The sequence below is a fragment of the Haematobia irritans genome, chromosome 1 (genome assembly GCF_050003625.1).
Source record: "Haematobia irritans isolate KBUSLIRL chromosome 1, ASM5000362v1, whole genome shotgun sequence".
Lineage (NCBI taxonomy): Eukaryota > Metazoa > Arthropoda > Insecta > Diptera > Muscidae > Haematobia > Haematobia irritans.
The window spans coordinates 131,878,113-131,903,268 of record NC_134397.1 but is presented as its reverse complement, the minus strand read 5'-3'; the positions used below and the strand labels follow the sequence as shown (position 1 = coordinate 131,903,268).

General features: G+C 33.2%; 1 protein-coding gene across 2 annotated transcripts in view; it reads left to right on the top strand.

Annotated features, from left to right (window-relative positions):
* lqfR (clathrin interactor lqfR) overlaps nucleotides 1-24,940 on the top strand; it is a 40,021-nt gene extending 15,081 nt beyond the window's left edge. The window contains exon 7 of one of the 2 annotated variants that reach the window (XM_075291647.1): nucleotides 20,968-24,940. In XM_075291647.1, the coding sequence (XP_075147762.1) occupies nucleotides 20,968-21,560 (593 nt within the window). In that variant the 3' untranslated portion in view covers nucleotides 21,561-24,940. Of the gene's footprint in view, nucleotides 1-1,374; nucleotides 4,239-20,967 lie in introns of those variants that run through there. The other variant, XM_075291646.1, reaches the window with a different exon arrangement.
* The last annotated feature ends 216 nt before the right edge of the window (nucleotides 24,941-25,156 follow it).

Below are 25,156 nucleotides of genomic sequence, written 5' to 3'. Positions count from 1 at the left end.
GTGTAGTGATGGAGCCATGTTTCATCCATTGTCACATATCGACGGAAAAACTCGGGTGTATTACGAGTTAACAGCTGCAAACACCGCCCAGAATCATCAACACATTGTTGTTTTTGGTCAAATGTGAGCTTGCGCGGCACCCATTTTGTACAGAGCTTCCGCATATCCAAATATTGATGAATGATATGACCAACACGTTCCTTTGATATCTTTAAGGCTCCTGCTATCTCGATCAACTTCATTTTACGGACATTCAAAATCATTTTTGGGGATTTTTTTGATGTTTTCGTCGGTAACCACCTCTTTCGGGCGTCCACTGCGTTCACCGTCCTCCGTGGTCATTTCACCACGCTTGAATTTAGCATACCAATCAATTATTGTTGATTTCCCTGGGGCAGAGTCCGGAAACTCATTATCAAGCCAAGTTTTTGCTTCCACCGTATTTTTCCCCTTCAGAAAACAGTATTTTATCAAAACCCGGAGTTCCTTTTTTTCCATTTTTTTTACCAATAACAAAAGTGTCTTTACAAAAGACGCTCTATCTCACAAACTAATAGACTTACAGACGTCAAATTTTGACACGAATCATTTGAAGGTTGGTACTATATAAAAATAATATGCATTTAATACTAGCGACGCCATCTATGTGTCAGACCGGGGACTTATCAGCCAACCTGTTATATGATATATAAAATTTTGATTTCCATTGAAAAATTATTAAACATAGATTAAAAATCAACATTAGCCTTTCATAGAAAATTGTTCACGAAAAAAAATCGCCTAAGCTTAATTTTTACGGAACATTTCGTCGATATTAATAAGTATGGGCAACACATAGAACCTAACCACAAACAATTTTATCAGAGGTAACGTCGTTTCCAAATATTTCTAAAAATATGAAGCCGGAACTGCTGCAACAAAAAAGAAGGTCCATTTTCATAAGAGATGTATAAAATGTACCCATCGCTCTTCTAATAGGATCGTTTGAAATATATACCAAATATTTTAAAGCCTTAAATTGATAATCATTGAACCGTTTAGATTACGTTGAAAAGTGAGCTTCGGCTAAACGATTGTTATCATATTCAAATCGTCCAATTCCGTATGGTTTGATAAGAACTTTACGGATTTGCTTGTATTTTCGTCATGCGAATAGTTCTAAGTGCATGTGTACTAAAAACGTAGATATTTCCACATGTAATTGATTTTGAAAAGTATTATTTGAAAAAAAAAAAAAAAACAAACGTACAACTAGTAAAACAATTTAAAAATATGTTTCAATATTTCTTTGAATAGAAGAAATCTTACATATTAAATAATTTCTTTAATTGGAAACATATGCCAATTGGATGCCTTCAATTTTTCCACTTTCAGCGGATGATGATACCACTGACAGGGATGTTATATTTCCCCCTAACCTAAAAGAATATCTAAAAGAAGCTATAATACAATTACAGAGCCTAAATCAAATTAAATGCTCTAAGGATGTGGACATGATGAAGGAAATTCTAAATGGTCTGTGGTATAAAGGATGTCTACCAGGTTTCACAACAGCCGAGAGAATATGCAATTTGGATAAGGCCACGATACCATGGCATTTAATCGCCGAAGATGAATATGTTGATTTATTACAAGCCATGTTAAAACTCTTCAGTGTAGATTGGCCAAGAGATATTGGCAAAGCGGAATTTTTCATTCTGAATGTATTCAAAATTGATTATAATTTTCGTTTCATATATGAATCTTGGTCGTGTTTAATTGAAAAGTTACCCCAGCTACCTCAGACAATTATGGAAATATTTGAATTTCTACTAGAAGATGAAAATCTGCTATTCATTTCTTATTTGCATTTGTGCAAAGAAAAGGCGATTTTGTTGGAGGAATTTAAGGATACAATAGAATTTGTACCAGAACAGAGAGTTGAATATTTTAATGCTCAAGTGAAACAATTCCTGCAGATGCAGATTTCATTACCAACACGCTGTGCTAATCTTCTGCAAGGCAAAGTCAGTGATGTATTCCTAACAAACAATTATTGCAAGCTGTTGTTGAAACATTTTATTAAGGATTTATGGTTTCTAATACACTGTGAAGAGCATGAAAAGTATTTTGAAACAAAATTTCTTTCGGATTTATTGAGTCGATTGGTAATTGAGTTTTGTAAAGATGTGGATTCGAATTCAAATCTTTTCGAGTTCTTACAGATTGTTGAATCATTATGCAATCTTCCCCGAGCTCAAAATATAATCCATAAAATCTTTGCTCAAATTAATGATAGCATAGCCATATATCGACTTACTTTATGCATGCTAAAAGGTGATTTGAATCTATATAAAATGCTGGGCCCATGTGCCAAAGATTGTGAATCTTGGGAATTTTGCTTTATGCAAAAGTTGGCCCTACAAAGAATACCAGATAGTAACAATTGTCTTATTGGCATGGTAAACTATATTGCAAAACTTGACTGGACTATGTTGAAGAAACTTTTCGAAACGATTTTAAGCATATGGTCAAGACGAACAATTTTACAGAAATTTTCCCAAAGCGAACATTTTAATTTAACCAAACTGCTTATGCTATGTGGTAAATTTTATTGTGACACTAGTCCTTCTACAGCAGCAGCTGAAGACAATGATATAAAGCGGTTACTGCATCAAGGACTACGCCACCATCTAGAGTGTCCAGATGCCTTACAAAGACATATTGGTATGAAATGTGTGGAGATCATATTTAATTTAATGACTAGTCCAGATGTTAAAGATGAAGACAGATTAAAATTCGATTATACAGCTATTATGGAGACTGAAAAGGGTAAACCCCTCCAAGAAATGGAAGAAGTACTTAAACAAAGCTCTGTAATGAACAATGAGAAAGATGAGAAACATTTGGAAGAATTATTGCAATCATTTATGACAAACAAAAGTATAAAATCCAACCAGCCTTCTGAACCCTCTACCAAAGCTCCACCCACAATAGAACTTAAAGAAGAGGATATAACAGCGCCTCCTGCTAAATCACCTAGAATGGAGTTAGATTCTGATGATGATGAAGACGAAGATGATTTGAAACCTTACGACATGTCCAATGATATAACCCAGCTAATGGAAAAAAGACCCAAATTCCTTTTCGATCTATTACAGACATTCTCTACAAAATGTGAAAACTATGAAATTTTTGAAGCAGCCCTAACTTCAGCGGAACAACTGATAAGAACACAATTACCACGTTGCGATTCAAGTTTGGCAGTTGATTTAATGCAACGGTTTTTACCCCTTGATATGCAATATTACTATGAAAATTTCGAAGAAACTAAATTTAAATGTTGTGTGGCCATATGTAGTGCTCATCCAGCAGAATGTGCTGAATATCTATGTCGACAATTCCATACCGATAACTCATGCTACAGTGTTAATCTACGCATTCTAATGTTACAAATTTTATCAGCAACAGCAAAAGAATTAACCGGAATAGCTACAGAACAAAACCAGGAAACCAATAATGCTGCTACCGTAATGGCCAGAAACCCCACGAAAGTTTTTATGAGAAAATTTAATTTCGAAAATGAGCAGAAAATTCGTGAGGTCAAAGCCCAACAAATCATTAGAGCTCGACTGAAAGAGAAAACCACTAGATATTTTTCTAAAAACAACAAAGCTTCCAACTCAAATGGCAAACCAAATCGATTTCACACAGTGGTGGGTACATTTTTCTTTTCACTAGTACGGGGAGATCGCACCAAGCAAATGTTATACGTTAAATACGATCGTTTGGCACATGACATAGATACCATGCTTATGGTTAATTTCCTCCATACACTATCGATTTTTGTCATGTCTGCCCAAAATTGCCCTCTCTTGCCTGTCATGACTCGTGAAATATTCGATATTTGCTCGTTTGTACGTTTCAGTCCAGAATCTCGTATACGTTTGTCATGTCTGGAATTATTGGGCATTACTTTGGTGACAACACCTGGCTTTATATTACTGGATCAATTCAATGAGCGTTTATTGGATTTGAGATATTGGTTAGAGGACTTTATAAAATCGCCTCTAGTGGGTGGTGAAACATCAGAGGAATGTCGAGAAATTGCAGCACAAATATTGAACACATGCTATAAAATAATGCAGCCTCAAGAAGAGGCACATTGAATTAGTTTTAAGTTGGATTTTATGAATATGTATAATATTCGTTTTTGAAGTGATTCTTTTCGTATTCTTGAAATAAAGTTTCATTATTAATTTGCTTTGTTTTAATAGGCAAGGGGAGATCTACAAATATTGCCACCACACGCAATAAATGGCTTCAATTTCTAATTTATATTAAAGAACAAATATTCAAATGTTTTGCAATATGGTTTTGTCGTCGGCTTATATAGACCAGTGGTCATGATCAGAGAATGAAGCCGACACATTTTTGTCAGCGGCGGCGGCTAAGCTGATACAAATTTGTCTATTCGGCGGCGGAAAATTAATTATTCATTATAAAATCAATTTGAAGTTATCCGAATGGTAATGAAATTAGTTGTACAACCAATTTTACTATCACATTTAAATATCATTCAAATTTTCTGAGCTAAATGTTTGCAAAATTATTATAACAACTTGATACTGACGAATTTTGTGCGGAAAAAAATACCACAATTATTAATACATTTTTCTGATTTAAACCAATGGTTTTGATTGATTGGCGTCTAATTTTGAGTCGAGATGAGTCGATATATTTTGGCGGCTTCATTCTCTGGTCATGATCTTTGTATAGAGAAAGTCAAGAGATTTGTAAAATATAATATATCGTTAAAGATCAGCCTTAAGATTCCCGGTATCTATTGTATGGAAAGAAAATATTTGCTACAAAATAAAAGAAAAGGAAATCCATTTCGTGCAAAGCCGTCAATTTTAGTCAACAAATATGTTTTTAACAGGTTGGCTGATAAGTCCCCGGCCTAACAAAGAAAAACACATTTTTTGGTCAAAATTCGTTTTTATTATTCGACATAGTTCCCTTCAAGAGCGATACAACGATTATAACGAATTTCCAATTTGTTGATACCATTTTGGTAGTACTTCTTCGGTTTTGCCTCAAAATAGGCCTCAGTTTCGGCGATCACCTCTTCATTGAAGCCAATTTTTTTCCCTGCGAGCATCCTTTTGAGGTCTGAGAACAAGAAAAAGTCGCTGGGGGCCAGATCTGGAGAATACGGTGGGTGGGGAAGCAATTCAAAGCCCGATTCATGAATGTTTGCCATCGTTCTCAATCACGTGTGGCACGGTGCGTTGTCTTGGTGGAACAACACTTTTTTTCTTCTTCATATGGGGCCGTTTTGCCGCGATTTCGACCTTCAAACGCTCCAATAACGCCATATAATAGTCACGGTTGATGGTTTTTCCCTTCTCAAGATAATCGATAAAAATTATTCCATGCGCATCCCAAAAAACAGAGGTCATTACTTTGCCAGCGGACTTTTGAGTCTTTCCACGCTTCGGAGATGGTTCACCGGTCGCTGTCCACTCAGCCAACTGTCGATTGGACTCCATTTCATCGACGGAAAAACTCGTGTGTATTACGAGTTAACAGCTGCAAACACCGCTCAGAATCATCAACACGTTGTTGTTTTTGGTCGAATGTGAGCTCGCGCGGCACGCATTTTGCACAGAGCTTCCGCAATCCAAATATTGATGAATGATATGACCAACACGTTCCTTTGATATTTTTAAGGCCTCTGCTATCTCGATCAACTTCATTTTACGGTCATTCAAAATCATTTTGTGGATTTTGCTGATGTTTTCGTCGGTCCGTCATCCGTGCTCACTTCACCACGCTTGAATTTTGCATACCAATCAATTATTGTTGATTTCCCTGGGGCAGAGTCCGGAAACTCATTATCAAGCCAAGTTTTTGCTTCCACCGTATTTTTCCCCTTCAGAAAACAGTATTTTATCAAAACACGAAATTTCTTTTTTCCATTTTTTCACAATAACAAAAGTTGCTTCACAAAAGACGCTCTCACAAACTAATTGACTTACAGAAGTCAAATTTTGACACGAATCATTTGAAGATTGGTACTTTATAAAAATAATATGCATTTAATACTAGCGACGCCATCTATGTGTCAGACCGAGGACTTATCAGCCAACCTGTTAATAAGTCTTTAAAAATTAAAATAAATCCTAATTTTTCAATGTTGCTTTATTTTTACCTACTTTACCTACGGTTTTTTTATATAATTGTTATTGAGAAAAAATTACAAAACTTAGCTCTACTACGTCTCTGCGCCATTAGACATTATTGAGACTGACTTGAAAATATATAACATACATTTATATGTGCTCACAAAATAACAAAAATTAAATACAATTCATTTATCAAAAATTTATTATATAAAACTGAAATATGTAATAATACAAACATCATATCAGGAGCTCTAGTAAGTATTTCTTCAGACTAGTTTTAAAAATAGAAAGATTTTCAATCTCTTTTAAATATTGAGGTAGATCATTAAAATGTTTAAAACCAATATGATCAATACGCTGCCTGCTTGTTTCAGATTGACTCAACGCTACTTTTAGAAGATTATTATTACTCGTATTAGCCGCCTCTTGATTTCTCACAAAACGTATACAGTAAGCCAAAAGCTGGTGATATTTTAGAATTTAGGTACTGTATATGTTGATCCCACGAAAGTTTTCCTTGTAAGTACAAACCTAAGTATCTAACCGTGGGAACTTCCGCTATCTCCCTTCCGTTAATATGAATTTTAAAGAAATTATCATTAACACGAGGCTTAAATCTCATTGAGTCTTATCAAAATTTACAAAGAGCTTGTTGGGACGAACAAACTCAAATATGAACGAAGCATCTCGCTTTATATAAAACGTTTTACCATGGTATCATTGTTATATGGATACATAAGACAAATGCCATCTATATAAATAAATATGTTCCCATCCAAAGTAAGACCATCCAAAGAAGGCCCTAAGACACCACCTTGGGGTACTCCGTACTTGACCTCCATTATAGAACTTGGCTGTTTCTTAAATTGCACAAATTGTTTGCAATCACTTAAATAACTATCGATTCACTTCCACAAAAAAAACTAAACTTCTTTTATTAATAAATTGTGATCGACAAGATCGAAGGTCTTCAACAAATCGTAAAATACACCAGCAACAGTCCTGTGACCCTCATCCAATCCTTTGCAGATACACCAATGAACGTTAACAATTACCTCTTCAGTGCCACAACCCTTACGAAACCCATATTGATAATCATTCAATAAACGATTTTCCGACAAATACATATAATGTTGTTTATGTAATAAACGCTCAAAAAGAATGCCAATTATAGGCAATATTGATATAGGACGAAAATCTTTCAATTCGACAGCATTACTTTTCTTAGGTATTGGAACAACTTATTGTATTTTAAGTATTTGTGGATAATTTGATGTCCATACCATATCATTAAAAATCCGGACCAAGCTTGGAGTTAATATGTTAACACATGTTAAAACGACTTTAGGATATATCTCATCATGTCTGCTACTCTCAGTAGGAGATAAGCCAAAAATAACATCATGCATTTCCTCAATAGACGTGTAATTATACTGACACCTTTGATTGCAAGTGCCCATTGTTCCTAAATCATTGAGTTTATCATTCGGGAATTCTTCAATGCCTGATCTGACTCTCTGAACCGACTCCACAAAATAAGTATTCAACATATCACTTTTAACTTGATAATCGTCATACTTAAATTCACTATTTCGCACTTTCAACGCAGTTTATATTATGATCTGACAATTCAAACTCAATTGAATCTATAAAAAATTGTTTTTCAATATTAGTGTAATATTGTGATGAGCTTGTTACAAGGCCGTACCAGCTCATCACAATTCCTGAAGTCAAAATTCATTAAATCAACGTTAGGCTTGGAAAAATGAGCACTTGCTTCGTTTCAAATGAAAACTGCTTTGAACATTCTACCAAATTGTGTTTACATTCTTCCTCCGTAGAGCGATTTTGTTCGGACGCATGTCGGGGATGGGATCCGCAGGTATACATCTTTTACATGCTCTCTTCAAGACATCACTGAAGAATTTCTCTCCAGCCGGCACTCACGTTGGTAGTGGGTTGTGGCAAACTTGTACTCAGCGAGGTAAATAGCTTCCAGTTAGCTTTACCAAATTTCATAAACGTTCTCTTCTCTGGAATAACGGCGTCTGTTCCCAAGTCGATATTTACTGTGATCGGGAGGTGGTATACGAGTCAGAGCTAACCATGGTGACGTCAGGAGGGCTGCGACACGTGGCCGTTTTTCGAGTCGGGTAGTCTTCATTTAACACGCAGAAATCTGTGTCTTCCACTTGATCCGCAATCAATTTTCCTCTGGCGACACATCCAAGCTCTGTATACCAACTGTCATGATGAGCATTCAGTTCACCTAACAGGATGGTTTGCTCAGTACTGAGGTATGGTCTCAGCATTGGCTTATATCCTGTCTGGCAAGCCGAATCGGGAGGAATATATACGTTTAGTATATATCTTCCTCCCCCACCGTGAATTGTTATCCCCTGTATCTCTAAATGCGGGTCAGTCGTGGTAAGTGGCATGGGTCTGTATCTTACAGAGTCATGGACAACGAAGGCTATTCCCCCTCCTGTATCTCACAGAGTTATGGACAACGAAGGCTATTCCCCCTCCAGAATTCCTTTCTCTGTCTTGTCTAAGAACAGGGTAGCAAGATGATATAGAGACCATTCCTACTGGAGATTTTAGTCTCCTGGAGTGCGGCTATGAGAATACTCTTCTTGTCCATGAAATCTGTAATTTCAGTAATCTTCCTTGTCAACCCATTGCAGCACCACTTTAGATTTTGTGCCTACTCAACTGGTTCCTAACAGTGGAAAGAATCGACTGTGTTGCTGAATGTGCTGGCAAGAAAGATTCAGCTATTATCGTCGTGGTGCTATGGCTGTCGTCAATGGTCGGTAATCGCTGGAATTGTTCGGTTCTTCCAACAAAGTCAGGGGTATATTGATCCGAATTCCTGAGGCCTGAGTATCTCAGGTGCGTCGAGGTCTTGCAAATGGAGCACCGGATCGGTTTAGCTGACTTAGTGAATTTCCTTCTACAAGCCCGACATGACTCTGGACTTGATATACAGTTGTTTACGGAAGGACTCGGATTTGTGGGTGGTGAAAAAGTGGTGTGTGATTGGTGTGTAGATGTGGGGGATAAGTCATGACCGGTGATGTCGGATTTGTTGTCATAATATATGAAAGCCTTGCTACAGTGACTACAGGTGGGTGCGACATGAGGGCGGGCGCATACAGATGAGACACATGAATGCAGGATTGTAATCTCCTACAGTCTTGAGTCCCGTGCAACGCAAGTGTACCCAGTTGTGACATTCACTTGTTGTTTGTTGGGGCTGGTTATTTGTGGTTTGCGAAATTTTCTGTATCAACTCGCTTGAGCTTTTGTAAAGGTATCGAGCATCCATTGTTCTGTGTAATAATTTGCGATAATTAGAAAATTCATGGTTTTGTTTTACGTTTTTCTTTTGTCGCCATTTTTATGCCTTTTATGACTTTTGTGATACTTCAAAAATAACAATCATAAGAACGTGATGACAGGACTGAATGATAATAGTTGGTGTTACCATATTAAGTAAATATGAGGACATAATGCTATGTTCCCACTGACTCGTTTTCTTCATTCGCTTTTCCAAAACATTTCACCGTTCACACCGAGTTGAGATGTTTTAGTTTGACGGTTGCCACATTCACATATATGCAACGTATGTTCAAATAATTACCGCGAACGCAAAGGGAAACTAATTTTTAAGTTATTTTCACATGTCCATGTTCTTCAAAGCCTTTGTTTATTCCGTTTTTTTTCTATGAAATTTATTTCAATATTTTGACCTATATTGGGAATATCGTATGTTATTCGGGGTATATTCCAAATTAGGTGGGTTCACATTCTAAAATTGACGTGTTTTGGAGGAAAACTTGTGTTTTGAACTTGTTTTTTAGTATGGCGAAAACGACTCGTTTTGAAGTGCTTATAAAGGGAAAATATTTCAAACCCCAAAACATACTTGGTGAGAACACCGTATAACACTATGGGAGCCACCGTGGTACAATGGTTAGCATGCCCGCCTTGGTGGGTTCGATTCTTGTTTCGACCGTGGGTTCGATTCTTGTTTCGACCGAACACCAAAAAGTTTTTCAGCGGTGGATTATCCCACCTCAGTAATGCTGGTGACATTTCTGAGTGTTTCAAAGCTTCTCTAAGTGGTTTCACTGCAATATGGAACGCCGTTCGGACTCGGCTATAAAAAGGAGGTCCCTTGTCATTGAGCTTAACTGAGCCTGATACATTGGGCTGCCACCTAACCTAACCTAACCTAACACTATGTTTTGGATAAAACCGATTTTTGTTGTTTGCTTAAAAAACAAAGTCCTTTAGTTGTGGAAAGTAGTGCGTTTTTTTAGAATTGAGAAAAATCTACTTATAAAACATATGGGGTTTTTATCTATCCAAGAGTAAAGGAGTACATCTTACACTAGTAAGGGCTTTGTAATGTAAAAATGTTAATAATGTACAAAGAGTTAACCATAAAATTTGTATTTATTAGTATTTTTTTTCACTTTGATGTCAGAGACAGGATCAAACCATTTACCGTGTTAGTTTCATACTCGAACCAAACGCGTATACGACAAGTATTGACATAGCATTAAAATGCAAATAAAAAGAAATTAAGTGCACGAAATAAATTTCCTTAAACGGGAAAATGTAATTTTTTTGTTGTTGCCTAAAATTTAACATTATTTCATTAAGAAAATTAAGTTTTTTCATTTAAAAAATAAAAAAGATAAACAAATAAAAAGAATTACGAACATGTATGGAACTAACATGGTAAATGCAACATTTGGTATGACGCAAGCCAATTTCCTATCTTCCTCAAGTTTATTGTATTTGGTTGTTTGCTTCTGTTGTATTTATTTTGTTTCAATCTATACATATAAACCGTATGAATTTGTAACTAAATAGATAAGTATTTTGTAATAATTGAATATCCTGTTTTATTTTATTAATGATAAACAATAATCGGAGGGTCCGGAATTACGATGGCTAAACACTGCACAGAGAGTTGACAAATCTTGTTTAGTTGTCGAAAGGAGAATATGTCTTTTTATTTATATTTTTTACTTCAATTTATTTAAGCAATTCAAAGGCTTTAAGAGTCCGATGTAGCAAATTGCTATGAATTACTCTAAAGAAAATATTCCATTCACTCAATTTATTATATTAAGTATGGTGGAAAACAATATTTCAAGGCTTAAAGCTGAAACCACTATCGACACATTTTCTATAAAATATTAAAGTAATCGGAAAAAACTTTCCGCATTTTATAATATAAATCGTTGGAGTCCCATATTCTGAGAAGTCTAAAAAATGTTACGACTGTGAAAATTATGAAGAAATCGTGTGTAATTTTCATAAGAAATTAACATATAAGACCCAAATTGAATTATCTCACCTGGCCAGATCTTACTAAAGACTATGGAAATGTGTATTAGCCTAAACTGAAATATATGTAACAGGTTGGCTGTTAAGTCCCCGGTCTAACAAAGAAAAACACATTTTTTGTTAAAATTTGTTTTTATTATTCAACATAGTTCCCTTCAAGAGCGATACAACGATTATAACGACCTTCCAATTTTTTGATACCATTTTGGTAGTACTCCTTCGATTTTGCCTCAGTTGCGGCGATCACCTCTTCATTGCAGCCAAATTTTTTCCCTGCGAGCATCCTTTTGAGGTCTGAGAACAAGAAAAAGTCGCTGGGGCCAGATCTGGAGAATACGGTGGTGGGGAAGCAATTCGAAGCCCAATTCATGAGTTTTTGCCACAGTTCTCAATGACTTGTGGCACGGTGCGTTGTCTTGGTGGAACAACACTTTTTTCTTCTTCATATGGGGCCGTTTTGCCTCGATTTCGACCTTCAAACGCTCCAATAACGCCATATAATAGTCACTGTTGATGGTTTCTCCTTTCTCAAGATAATCGATAAAAATTATTCCATGCGCATCTCAAAAAACAGTGGCCATTACTTTGCCAGCGGACTTTTGAGTCTTTCCACACTTCGGATAGTCACTGTTGATGGTTTCTCCTTTCTCAAGATAATCGATAAAAATTATTCCATGCGCATCTCGAAAACAGAGGCCATTACTTTGCCAGCTGACTTTTGAGTCTTTCCACGATTCGGAGACGGTTCACCCGTCGCTGTCCACTCAGCCGACTGTCGAGTGGACTCAGGAGTGTAGTGATGTTTCATCCATTGTCACATATCGACGGAAAAACTCGGGTGTATTACGATTTAACAGCTGCAAACACCGCTCAGAATCATCAACACGTTGTTGTTTTTGGTCAAATAAGAGCCTCGCGCGGCACCCATTTTGCACAGAGCTTCCGCATATCCAAATATTGATGAATGATATGACCAACACGTTCTTTTGATATCTTTAAGGCCTCTGCTATCTCGATCAACTTCATTTTACGGTCATTCAAAATCATTTTGTGGATTTTTTTTGATGTTTTCGTCGGTAACCACCTCTTTCGGGCGTCCACTGCGTTCACCGTCCTACGTGCTCATTTCACCACGCTTGAATTTTGCATACCAATCAATTATTGTTGATTTCCCTGGGACAGAGTCAAGCCAAGTTTTTGTTTCCACCGTATTTTTTCCCTTCAGAAAACAGTATTTTATCAAAACACGAAATTCCTTTTTTTTCATTTTTTTTTCACAATAACAAAAGTTGCTTCATAAAAGACGCTCTATCTCACAAACTAATTGACTTACAGACGTCAAATTTTAACACGAATCATTTGAAAGTTGGTACTATGTATATATATGTATGTATTTAATACTAGCGACGCCATCTATGTGTCAGACCGGGGACTTATCAGCCAACCTGTTATAGTCAGACTTGTAATATTGGTATCTGGCATTTTCTGTTCAAGAACTTAATTGTATCAATTCCCTTAATTTTCTTGTTCAATAAGCTCGAATAAATAGAAAATTGAAAATTAAATTGTAAGGATCCTCAAGCCACCAATGAAATTTGTAAGATTTACGGAGACGATTCTATATCAGTTCCTGTTTTACACTCGCTTCCATTCTGGAAATTTCAATGTGAAACATGCATTTCGCCCTTTTCTATGAACAGCTTAAGTGACCCAACAGCAATTAAATCAGAAGCGAATGGTAACAAGAGGTGAAAAGTGAATCAATTACATTAATAATATTCAAAAAATTGTCGCAAAGCCTGGATTGACGCATCGAAACTTTATACTGAGTGTTTGGTGCAATTGAAAGGAACCATCCTCTATGAGCTGGATGGTTGAACTTTAAATTTAATACTGATTGTATAATATCATTTGCGGGCAATCACATTTTTTTTTGGTTCAATAAAGTTCAGTATAAATATAAAAAAGAATTGAAGTTTGATTAGAAAAAGAATTTTTCAGCTACCCAATATTACGATATTTAATATTTCCTTATAATGTATTGCTGATTTTTACTAAAACTGTATTGTCAATTTATTGTAAAATTATCTATCTCAATGGAAATGTGTATTTTATTATTCATTAAAAACTTTATAGAAGTTTTTTTTTTTATTTTCTAATATAAGTTTTACTAAATTATTTTCAAAATTGGAAATTAAGCACAACTATATTTTTTTATTAATTATTTATTCATTTTCATTTTGCTCAAAATATGAAACATTACATTACAAAATGTAAAGCTTTTCTCAACATACCGGGAATAATACAACCGCGGACCCACTAGGTAATCAACTTTATATATATATATATGGTAAAACAAATAAACACAACTTATAACTGCAATGCCCTCACATGAAGGATAATCCGAAATACTCACACTTTAGTAGAGTAAGAACACCAATTGATATGCATATATAGATCTTCTGAAATGTACATGACATGTGTATTCTTTTGGATTATTTCCTTTGAACTTTATGTAATGCCTATTATATGCAATGCTTCTGCTGCACTATCACATAAGAAAAACCTTAATTGCTTTTTGAAACACAATTTGTATCGCTATGTATCCTCTTCTTTTATGTTAGAAATGCCTAGGAATTCACTTTCGACCATTAAATGTTTTCTTTTGTTTTATACATTTTTGCTTTGTTTTCTTTATCCTAGCAAATGCTTGAAATAAATTTTCTTTTGTTTTAACTTTCTACAATTTTTTCAAAAAAAAGTTATCTACATACATATATATGGGAGTTATTCCACATAAATTATAACAATCTGCTTTACATTTTTTTCCCCATTTTCTATCTTTTAAAATGTAGACAAATATTTAACAATGATCTCTGCTATCTTCAACTACAATTTTTCAGTTGAATGAATTATTGTGTTTTGTATTTGCATGAATAGTAAAAATCTTAACCACAAACAAACTATGGTTGCCTCTTAAAATCCTAATATGGACAAAAGCTTTTAAAAAATTGGAGGTTGCCCATAGAAATTTCTTAAAAGTGGCACTCTTTTTCATAAAGTAACAAGCCGTTCGGTTGGGCCCCCTAATCTTAGATACCCACCACCAAAAATCACATATAATAGTTTCCTCTGAAATCTCCTCGTCGTAGCGGGTTACTTGAAAATATATAGAATTTCAGGTGTATTTTAAGACACTTCAACCTCAAGAAGATCGGTTCAAATGATACGTTTCTCCAAGTTAAATTTTAATTTTCTATATATGATTTAATAAAGTTCTTTACTTATAACAACCATTTTTTATATGAATCTTAAACATCTCGTATAAGCGTGCAAGAAAATTATGGAATAAAGCCTTTATTTAAAATCTATATTCTGTAGATTCTTGTCCCCCATTATTCGAAGTAAATGGGAAGTAAAATCTGGATACTTTACTTTTAGTTTCGAGCTATTTGGTTGACCAATGCGTTTTCTATGAAAAAATTACCGATAAATTCGACACAGGTCTTGGAGGGTCTAAAATAGGACAATAGATTTAAAATTTCAGGCCAATCGGATAAAAATAGATGTTTCTATAAGCCCAAGGAGTCAAATCGGGAGATCGGTCTGGTATAGGCCCCATGTACCAAAACATGGGCCGATACACACCATATTCGGCACTCCTGTTTGTGGTCCTAAAATACCATAAGATTTCCAATTGCAGGTAAAATTTAAACCGGCTTCTAGAAGACGAACACCTCAAATCGGGAGTCGCTTTATATGGGGGCTATATCCGGAACCTAAACCAATATCGGAAATCGGATAAAAATTTCGGTTTAGAAGCCCAAGAAATCAAATCGAGAGATCGGTCCATACAGGGCATATACCAAACAAGTATATAAAGCAGTAAGTTCGGCCGGGCCGAATCTTAAATACCCACCACCATGAATCAAATATTATAGTTTCCTGTGAAAATTTCTGGGGATTTGGTGACAAGCAGATCAGTTCAACCAGTACACTTCCCGAAGATAAATCAAAGATTTTACCTATGAAGACTAGATCAGATACTGGATTTATAAGAACCATATTTGTTTGAGTTTTAGAGGAATCATAAACATCGTGTGCAAGACAATGAAATGAAAATGAAATAACGCCTTGATTTAAAATCTAACATCTGTCGATTTTGCCCCCATTATTTAAATGATTACCAGAAGTAAAATCTGGAATCTATAATTCAGTTTCAAGCAATTTTCATTATCAGTGCACATGGTCCGATATTCACCATTTTCGGCACACCCTTTATGTTCCTAAAATACTTCTAGTTTTAAAATTTCATGCAAATTTGATAAAAACTATGGTTTCTTAAAGTCCAAGAAGTAAAATCGGGAGATCGGTCTATTTGGGAGATAAACCAAAACATGGATCAATACACGCCATTTTCGGCTCTCATATTTAAGGTCCCAAAATGACATGTGTATTCTTTTGGATTATTTCCTTTGAACTTTCTCATTTCAGGCAAATTGGATAAAAACTACGGATTCTAGAAGCCTAAAAAATAAAATCATTTATTGCACACTTATTTGTATTCCTAAAAACAGATTTTTAATTTCAGGCAAAGTGGACCACAATTACGGTTTCTAGAAGCCCAAAAAGTAATATCGGGAGATCGGTCTACCTGATGGCTAGATCAAAACATGGACCTATACTCACCATTTTCGGCATACCTTTTTATGGTCCTAAAATACCTCTAGATTTCCAATTTGAGGCAAGATGGATAAAAACTACGGTTTCTATAAGCCCAAGAATAAAATCTGGAGATCGGTCTATATGGGGGCTATATAAAAACATGGTCCGATAATATAGTCGGAAATCGATATTTCGATGTGTTACAAACGGAATGACAAACTTATTATACCCCCGTCACCATTCTATGGTGGTGGGTATAAAAATGGACCTATACACCCCATATTGGGTACACCAGTATTTATTCCCAAAAAGTGTCAATGTTTTTCCACATTTATGCATTCGTAATACCAATTTTCTCCCAGGGAAGAGTTTCCCCATTAGAATAAGGGAAAAGAGAAACATTCCCTGAGGAAAATAGGCAACAGGGAATAGGGAGCCACCGTGGTGCAATAGTTAGTGGGTTCAATTCATTTTCGACCAAACATAAAATTTTTTCAGCGATGGATTATCCCCTCTCAGTAATGCTGGTGACATTTACGAGTGTTTCAAAGCTTCTCTAATTGGTTTTACCGCAATGTGGAACATCGTGAGCATAGCATAGAATTGGGCAGCACTCAGTTATAAGAAATAAGTTCACCACTGTCGTATTACAATGACCTAAAGTGAATAGTAAGTGAGCCTGAAATATCGGGCTGATACTATACCTAACCTAAGCTACACCCAAAAATTTTCTAATTAAAATGTTAATTGAATTTAAAAAATATTCAATTATATATTTAATTGATTCAACAATTTTTAATAGAAATAAAAATCAATCACAAATATTAAAATATTTAAAGAGTTCACCAATGTGATACATCGGGCTGCCACCTAACCTAACCTAAATATTAAAATATCAATTAATTGTTCAATTGATTTGGTAACATTTAATCTCGCATCATTTCCGTGATTGAAGAATTTTCAATTAAAAATTAATTGGATCAATTAATTTCGTAATTGAAGACAAAAAATATTTTTTTCTGTGCAGCAGGGAATAGGAAAAAAATCCCCAGGGAGTTGTTATTCAGAATTGGACTATTAGAGAATTCGACACGGAACCAATTTGGGAATTTGAAACGTAAACTTGTTGATTTTTTAACCCATTAGACGCCAAGATCATTTAAAATAAAAAAATTAAATTCATTTATATATTTACAATTAACTTCTTCTCACATATAAACATAAACACAAAAAAACAAAAAGAAACGTTACCTAATTTCATTTATAAACAAAGTTCTGCGAGATTAAATGTTACCAATTTTCTGTACTCAAGCGAGTACAATGGCAAGAAATGGGTTAAGACACGACTCACGTCCGCGCTTTTGGCACATTGGTGAAATTTTATAATGAATATCTTGTTGCAGCTATATTCAGAGGTGATTCCGCTAGGATTCGTATGTATCATAGCGCCATTGCACAACAAAAACTGCTAGATTTTCCCCTAAAAAAGTCAGAAAAAAACAAATATTTTTTTGTGAAAGACCGTCAAATGATTTTCCTCCTAAAATACTTTAAATGCCAGAAAATGCTGAAAAAGTAAAATTGGCAATGCTGCATAGTAGAAAGTTGAAAAGGCAAAAAGGAAAGGGAAGATAGATGTTTTAAAATTAAGAATGTCTTTGACGAATAGTAAAATACGTTATAAATGTACATCAAAAACTTTATAGTTTTCGAAGGACTAGGTTAGGTTAGGAGGCAGCCCGATATTTCAGGCTCACTTAGACTATTCAGTCCATTGTGATACCACATTTGTGAACTTGAGTGCTGCCCGATCACTGAGTGCTGCCCAATTCCATGTTAAGCACAATGACAAGGACTATCTCTGCACCGAATAAAAAACATTTTCTGATTCAATCGGGAAATTATTCTAAAGGAAAAATAATTATGAATAAATAATACAATAATTAATCAATTAAAAAAATTCATTGCGTATTTCGACCAAAATATACTAAATTAAATTAAAATTAAAAATTTAATAGATTTTGCTCGTAATACGCAACTAAGTTTTTGATTATTTATTGTATTATTTATTCATAATTATTTTTCCTTTAAAAAATATTTAATAAAATATATATTTAATAAAGAAATATTTCTATTTAAAAATATAATTGAACTTTTTATTCGGAAATAATTATAATCGGAAAATTTATAAGAAAATATAAACTCTTGTATAAATACAAGAAAATTATTTCATGTAAAGGTAAAATAATTATGAATAATAATAAATAATACAATAAATAATCAATTAAAAATTGATTGCGTGTTTCAAAAAAAAATCTATTAAATTTTTAAAGAACCAATTAAAAAATTAATTCATTACTTCGGCACTTTCAATAATGTTTTAATTTAATAGATTTTGGTCGAAGTACACAACTAAATCTTTAATTGTTTATTTTTTATCTACACTGAAAAGAAGCATGCCCGGTTCCAAAGATTTTGTCTTTACTTTAAAAAATTCGGTATTGATTCCGAGCCAAAGAAGCGGAGAATACAAGTAAGGATACTTTTAAGACACAATTCTCTTTTAAATTTCGGTTTTGTGTACTTGCTTCTAGGAAGTAAATTTTAATTTTTCGCTTTTTCAGCTTTATATGCTATCAAAGTCCTTTAAAAACGAGTTAACGACAACTTTATTTTCCAAATTAAGAATCGACTTCCAGTAGAAATTATGCTATGTTTCAAGTAAAAAACCTTTTTAAAATAAAGTGTTGAAAAACATGTCCTATATTTGAACGAATTTTTTCTTTGTAGTCAAGATGCAAAAAGACAACAAATTTAAAGACAATTTCACTAAATTTAAAGAATTTTTCTGAATTATTAAAGTTAAGTTGACCTTAGGCCAAACATTTTTTCTTTCATGTTATGATACCCATTTTTAAGTGAAATCGCTTAATTATAAGGATAATATGACTTCATTGAAAAGTTTATCGACTTTTGGGCAAGGAAAAAAAGGTTCATTCGCCCGAACCGAAACATGTACAGTCCAGGCGTGTATAGATTTGTATCTGGCGTTTTCTTTTCAATGGCTCTATTAACCATGTTCCATAATCTATATCTGTCCATAAAGCTCGAAAAATAATTGTATAATTAGATATAATGCATTTGGACGTCAATTGCCTGTTTCGGTATCAGGCGAACATGAAATATAATAAGCAACGATGAGCCCGTCGTAAAACTAGGAAAAACACGACTAATGTACGCGTTAGAATTGTTGTTGTATCCTGGAAACCAGTTTCTGTAATTTGTCACATGTTGTTGTAGTTGACTGTAGAAACAATAAGCATTGTTCGACTGTTCACCACTTAGGTGAATTCTAACAAATTAGCTTTCTAAAAATAAATTTCGTGTTGTTGCATTGCTATGTAACAAAACGAAATAAAAATAAGATTAAAGGACTTGTAAGTTATATGAAAAGATGATGTACAGTGGGATAAAAGATGATTCAATTTGTAAGAGGTAAATTCCCAAATATTTTCTCCATAAGGAGTTAGCATAAAGGGCCCAAAATTGAGTTATCTCTCCCAGCCAGGTCTATACTAAAGGCTGTGGAAAGGTTCATTCGCCCGAACCAAAGCATGTACAGTCCAGGCGTGTATAGATTTGTATCTGGCGTTTTCTTTTCAATGGCTCGAAAAATAATTGTATAATTAGATATAATGTATTTGGACGTCAATTGCCTGTTTCGGTATCAGGCTAACATGAAATATAATAGTTTATTTTTTATATTATTTATAATTATTTTTCCTTTAGATGAAATAATTTTCTTGTATTTATTTATATAAGAGTTTATATTTTCTTATGATTTTTTCTATTATAATTATTTTCGAACAAAAAGTTCAATTATATTTTTTATTAGAAATATTTTTTTATTTAATTAAAATTTTAATTTGGATAATGCAGAGTTTAATTTAAAACGTAAAAATTTCAATAATTTTCTTAATTGACTTTTTTATTTTGATTAACAAATTAAATATATCAGTTAATTTTTTAATTGATTACGTTCAGTTAAAAATTTTGCGTTTTGCGAATTCGTAATCCGGAACATGGGTTCAATGATAAGGGCCTCTTTTGTTATAGCCGAGTTGTTTCTCATTACTTTGAATCAATCCGAAATGCCGCAGAAAAATTTCTTGGTGCTTGGTCGATAACTGGGATTGAACCTACTACCCTTTATATACAAGGCGGGTATGCTAACCACTGTGGCTTCTTACTGTTCACTAAGAGGTGGCGTGTTTACACCTGAGATCCCAGAAGTGAAGCGTGGTGCACAAAGACCCTGGGGAATAAAAGTTATATAGATTTCTATACCGATGACTCCATTGGGGTGGGTTTTGGAATATAGTCAAAAGACCTGTAACTTAAAATCGCGAAAAGATTACCTACAAATATTGACATAAGTATATGCTTAGTAAACCTACAATAAAATCCTTGAACTCTCGAGGACGGCCATAAAAGTTCCCTTTTCCATTCTTAAATATGATATTTGCCTATCTATGCTATATGTATTGCACCACCAACAGTTCTTCTGATTTAAATTATTAGCTTATTGTTAAACATTTTATGGAATACCCCAATATAGTATGTGTGAACAGATTTTCCAACCCTTTTACTGTCCTTAAGATCGTTTATAATTATACTTATCAATATATTTTATACATGAGTACTTATAGAAATTTCTTTGAATTATTTTTGTGCTAAAACTTTCAATTTTATTTTTCGATTTTAGACAATATACTTCCAACAGTTGCCAATGCGGGCAATAACCTTCTGCAACCAGTTAGCGCTAACAACAACAATAATACACAACAACCACCCTTGACTGCCGGTGAAAATAGTACAATGTCTAATGCCAATGTTCAGGTGGGTTCAACATGGTCCGACAATCTGAAAGCTGGCGATTTAAAAATAGATTTAGATAATTTACTTTCGAGTAAAGCGAATAAATCAAATGCTCCGGCTCTATCGATGAATGCTTTGAAAGTGCAAAGTCCCAATAACATGCCACAAATGATGAATACAATGTCACCACAAATGCCTCCTTTAGCAGTACAAACTACACCAGTGATGGGTAATTTTGCTGCTTTTGGGGCTGCAACAGCTACATCACCGGGTATTTCACCAGGTGTCATCGGTGGTGGAGGTGTTTTCATTAATAAAACATCACCGAATAACATTCCGTCATCACAATTTGCAAATTTTAATCAAATGAATAACCTGATGCAACCAGCAACCCAACCACAAAAAGGATTTACCAGCAATAATAATTTTAGCAACAATAACAACAATAATATACAACAATCATTTGATTTCTTTCAATGATATCTAATGGCTTAAAAGCAAAAAAGAAAAACACAAACACATCCACTATATTATTATTATTATTATTAAAATTTTTGTTTTTTAATTATATCTTTGTTCTTTTTGTATTATTATTATGTAATTATAAACAACCAAAATTTCTTTTTTTATCATTACCTATATATGTACACAGACTTTTGCATCCGAAAAGTTGAGATATATTTCTATATTGCAGTGTTAATATACATTGGTGCTGGTTTGTGAGTAAGGAAATTTTAATCAAAAAAAAAAAAAAACTACTATAATAATTTTTGTATATTATACTCAAAGAAATTACTTAGTAAACATAGACGAAAAAATTTGCTAATACATCAAGTCTGGCAAAAAGAAAAAGCAGTCTCAAATTAAACCATACCAACTAACAAAATATTTGTCGATAGACACCGCTTTAAATAAGCTTTTAAGAATACATACACAAAATTTTTTCTGATGCAATCACAAAATTAATTGATCCAATTAATTGTTTAATTAAAATGTCCTCAATTACGAAAACGATAGAATCAAGCACCGTTTTTAATTGGGCATAAAAAAGGCTTGATAAAAAATTAATTGATTTCATTAGATAATTTCATTAAGTTTTTAATTGATTCAATTCAATCTTTTATTGATGTTGATTGCAAAACTCAATTATTTTTTTAATTGTAAAAGGTAACTATTTTCAATTACTTTCTGAATTGACTTAGAGTTTTTAATTTGATTTGAAATAAATTTTTAATTAAAAACAAATTCCCATCACTTTTTTAACTGAGTTTGATTAACAAGTTAATTCCATCAGTTAATTTTTTTATTGAAAATTTTAAAATTTTCAATCATTGACTTAATTAACTTAATATTTCTATGTTGATTACAACATTTATTGTATCAATTAATTTATTAATTCGAGGTGGATGTAATATTTAAAGGTATAACATATAAAATGTATCTAAAAAAATTAGAATTGTTGATCATTAACGGCCATTTTCATGTAACCCGCTTGGCTTTAACAGCCTGTTAACAGAAAGTAAATTACAAATATCTTCTCTCGGCTTAACTTTGCAAAACTGAGCACATGTTTTATACATTAGAGTTGATGTGCCAATACAGAAAAAAATTACTCCTAAATATTTCCAATTAAAATTTTAATTAAAGTTTCAAAAATATCCAATTAAAATTTTAATTAATTCAACAATTTTTTAATTAAAACAAAAATCAATTAATTTCGTGATTGAATCCAAAAATTATTTTTTGTGTGTATATAAATATTATCAACCAAACTCAATTTTTCTTTTTACATTGTACTCGTTACAAAATTCTAACAAAACTGTTGTGCGAATTCATAAAAGAAAATAAATATGAAAGTTAGAATAATTGACCAACATAATGTTACACATACTTCTTACACACGTTTTTGTTTCCGATCAACATTATAAAATAATGACTATGTCGGCAATATTGCCTAGTCGACACAATCCCCCTAACTCAATCCCATCGACAATTCGTGATCGATTCTAAAATGATGTCTAAGAAAATATCCACCAAAGGTTGCGGCAAATTTGCACGAAATAAGACAACGACATGACAACAACTTTACTTTTATACAAAATCTTTTTAGAAATATGCCTAAAAGTATTAAAAGTACCCAGAAAGAAACATTGATGGTTGGATGGTTATATTTTTACAGGTATTTCAACCACGGTTGCCACTCGAGCCAAAAAAATCTACCGAAATTCCGAGAAAATTCTACCAAAAAAACTACCAAACAAAAAAAATTATTTCTATAGAAAATTTTGGCAACATTTTATTTCTATAGAAAATTTTACCAAAATTTTATTTATATAGAAAATTTTGCCAATTTTTTTTCTATAGAAAATTTTTGCCAACATTTTACTTCTATAGAACATTTTTATAAAGGAATATTTTCCAAAATCTACCAAAACATCAAGAATTCTACCAATCTACCAAACAGTAAAAAATCTACCATTTTTGGTAGAATTCTACCAACTGTGGTAACCGTGATATCAACTCAAAATTATTTTTTCTTTACATTAAATTCATTCGTAAATTGTGGTTAAATAGTATACCACGTCAAAAAGCCTCCTTCATTAAAAAGATTTATAGCCTTTCATCCAATAATGAGGCTTGGGATTTCTTACCACTTATTCAGACTCGGTATTGATGGAAGAAATTTCCAACCTTTCTTTACTTGTCCTTTCGTTGCATTTGTGATTAAGAAAATTACAATATTTTGCGTAAATGTGGGTAGTAAGTTCGAGTTTAGCCGCTAAAATCAAAAATAAATCCGTAAAAATAGTATAAATTTATACCTCTTTGATGCAAATTTTATTATAACTTGTTGGGGAATAGCCCAAAGCAACTATTCACAAATTTTATATTCTTTGTAATGGATTATTAAAGGAAAGTAATAGTGAAAAATTACGATTTTACGGTTTACCTTAATGCATGGAACCACAAATCCATTAATGTGTTTTTGGAATGCCTAGCATCGTTTTGTAACCCATTCGATTGTAACCCACATACAAAAACTAAACATTTGAATTGGTCAGCACTACATTGAGATAATTGAAAGCGTTTATGAAATTCGTTAAATCTAGCAACATACGACATAAAATCCTCTTGTGGAGTTTTGGTTGTTTGAAGACACTTGTATCGGATAAAAATTTAACCAAAAATTAATTGTATCAATTAATTGTTTAATTGGATCAATTATTTTTTTTTAACTGACGTTGGTGCTGTTACAAAATTGATTAATAATTTACTGAAAAAATTAATTGGAGATTGAAGAAAAATATGTTTTAAATTTATGTCAAATACGTCGCAGTTTTCTACAGAGCATCTCAGGTCTTAACAGTATGTGTTTTGGTGTTCTGAAGGGGCTATGAAAATAGAATTCTTTGAAAAGTTATTCTTTGTCTCTCATAGAATTTTCATGGGGAATATGAATATCCTTTGGTTCTCGGTAAAACAATATATGCGAGGAAATTTGACATTTATATAGTTGATAAAACAATTTGGGATTGCCAAATTTTACATTCATTAATATCACAAATTTACAACATATGACAGACCATGAAGAGCCAAATGTATATGCAGTTGAACTTCCCAATAACGAATCTATTTATTTGTTTATTTTTTTTTTCTAGCAAAAAACCTTCAAATATCGAAAAAGATTATCAATGTTGTTAAAGAAACCGAATAGAATATTTTTCCGTTTAGAGCTCAATTTTTCGTCATACATTTTTTTAAATAAATAATGTGGTAAGAAGATTTCTAAAGTGATATTAGCTACGTCAGATGTCAAAAATTGTTATTAATGTGATTTTTTTTTTCATTTTGGAATACCCTATATATAATATAACTCTAGGTACACAGAGCTTTTGGTGTGGGTATTGGAAAATGTTTGGAAAAATCTATTATAAGGAGGCAGAAACGCACATGAGTGAAATATACACCAGACAAATTCATTCCACCTATAGAAATTAATTAAAAGTATACAATTTGAAATGAATTCATTTTGTAGAAGATCACTATTGTGCAAAGATCCCAGAATTCTCCTCATT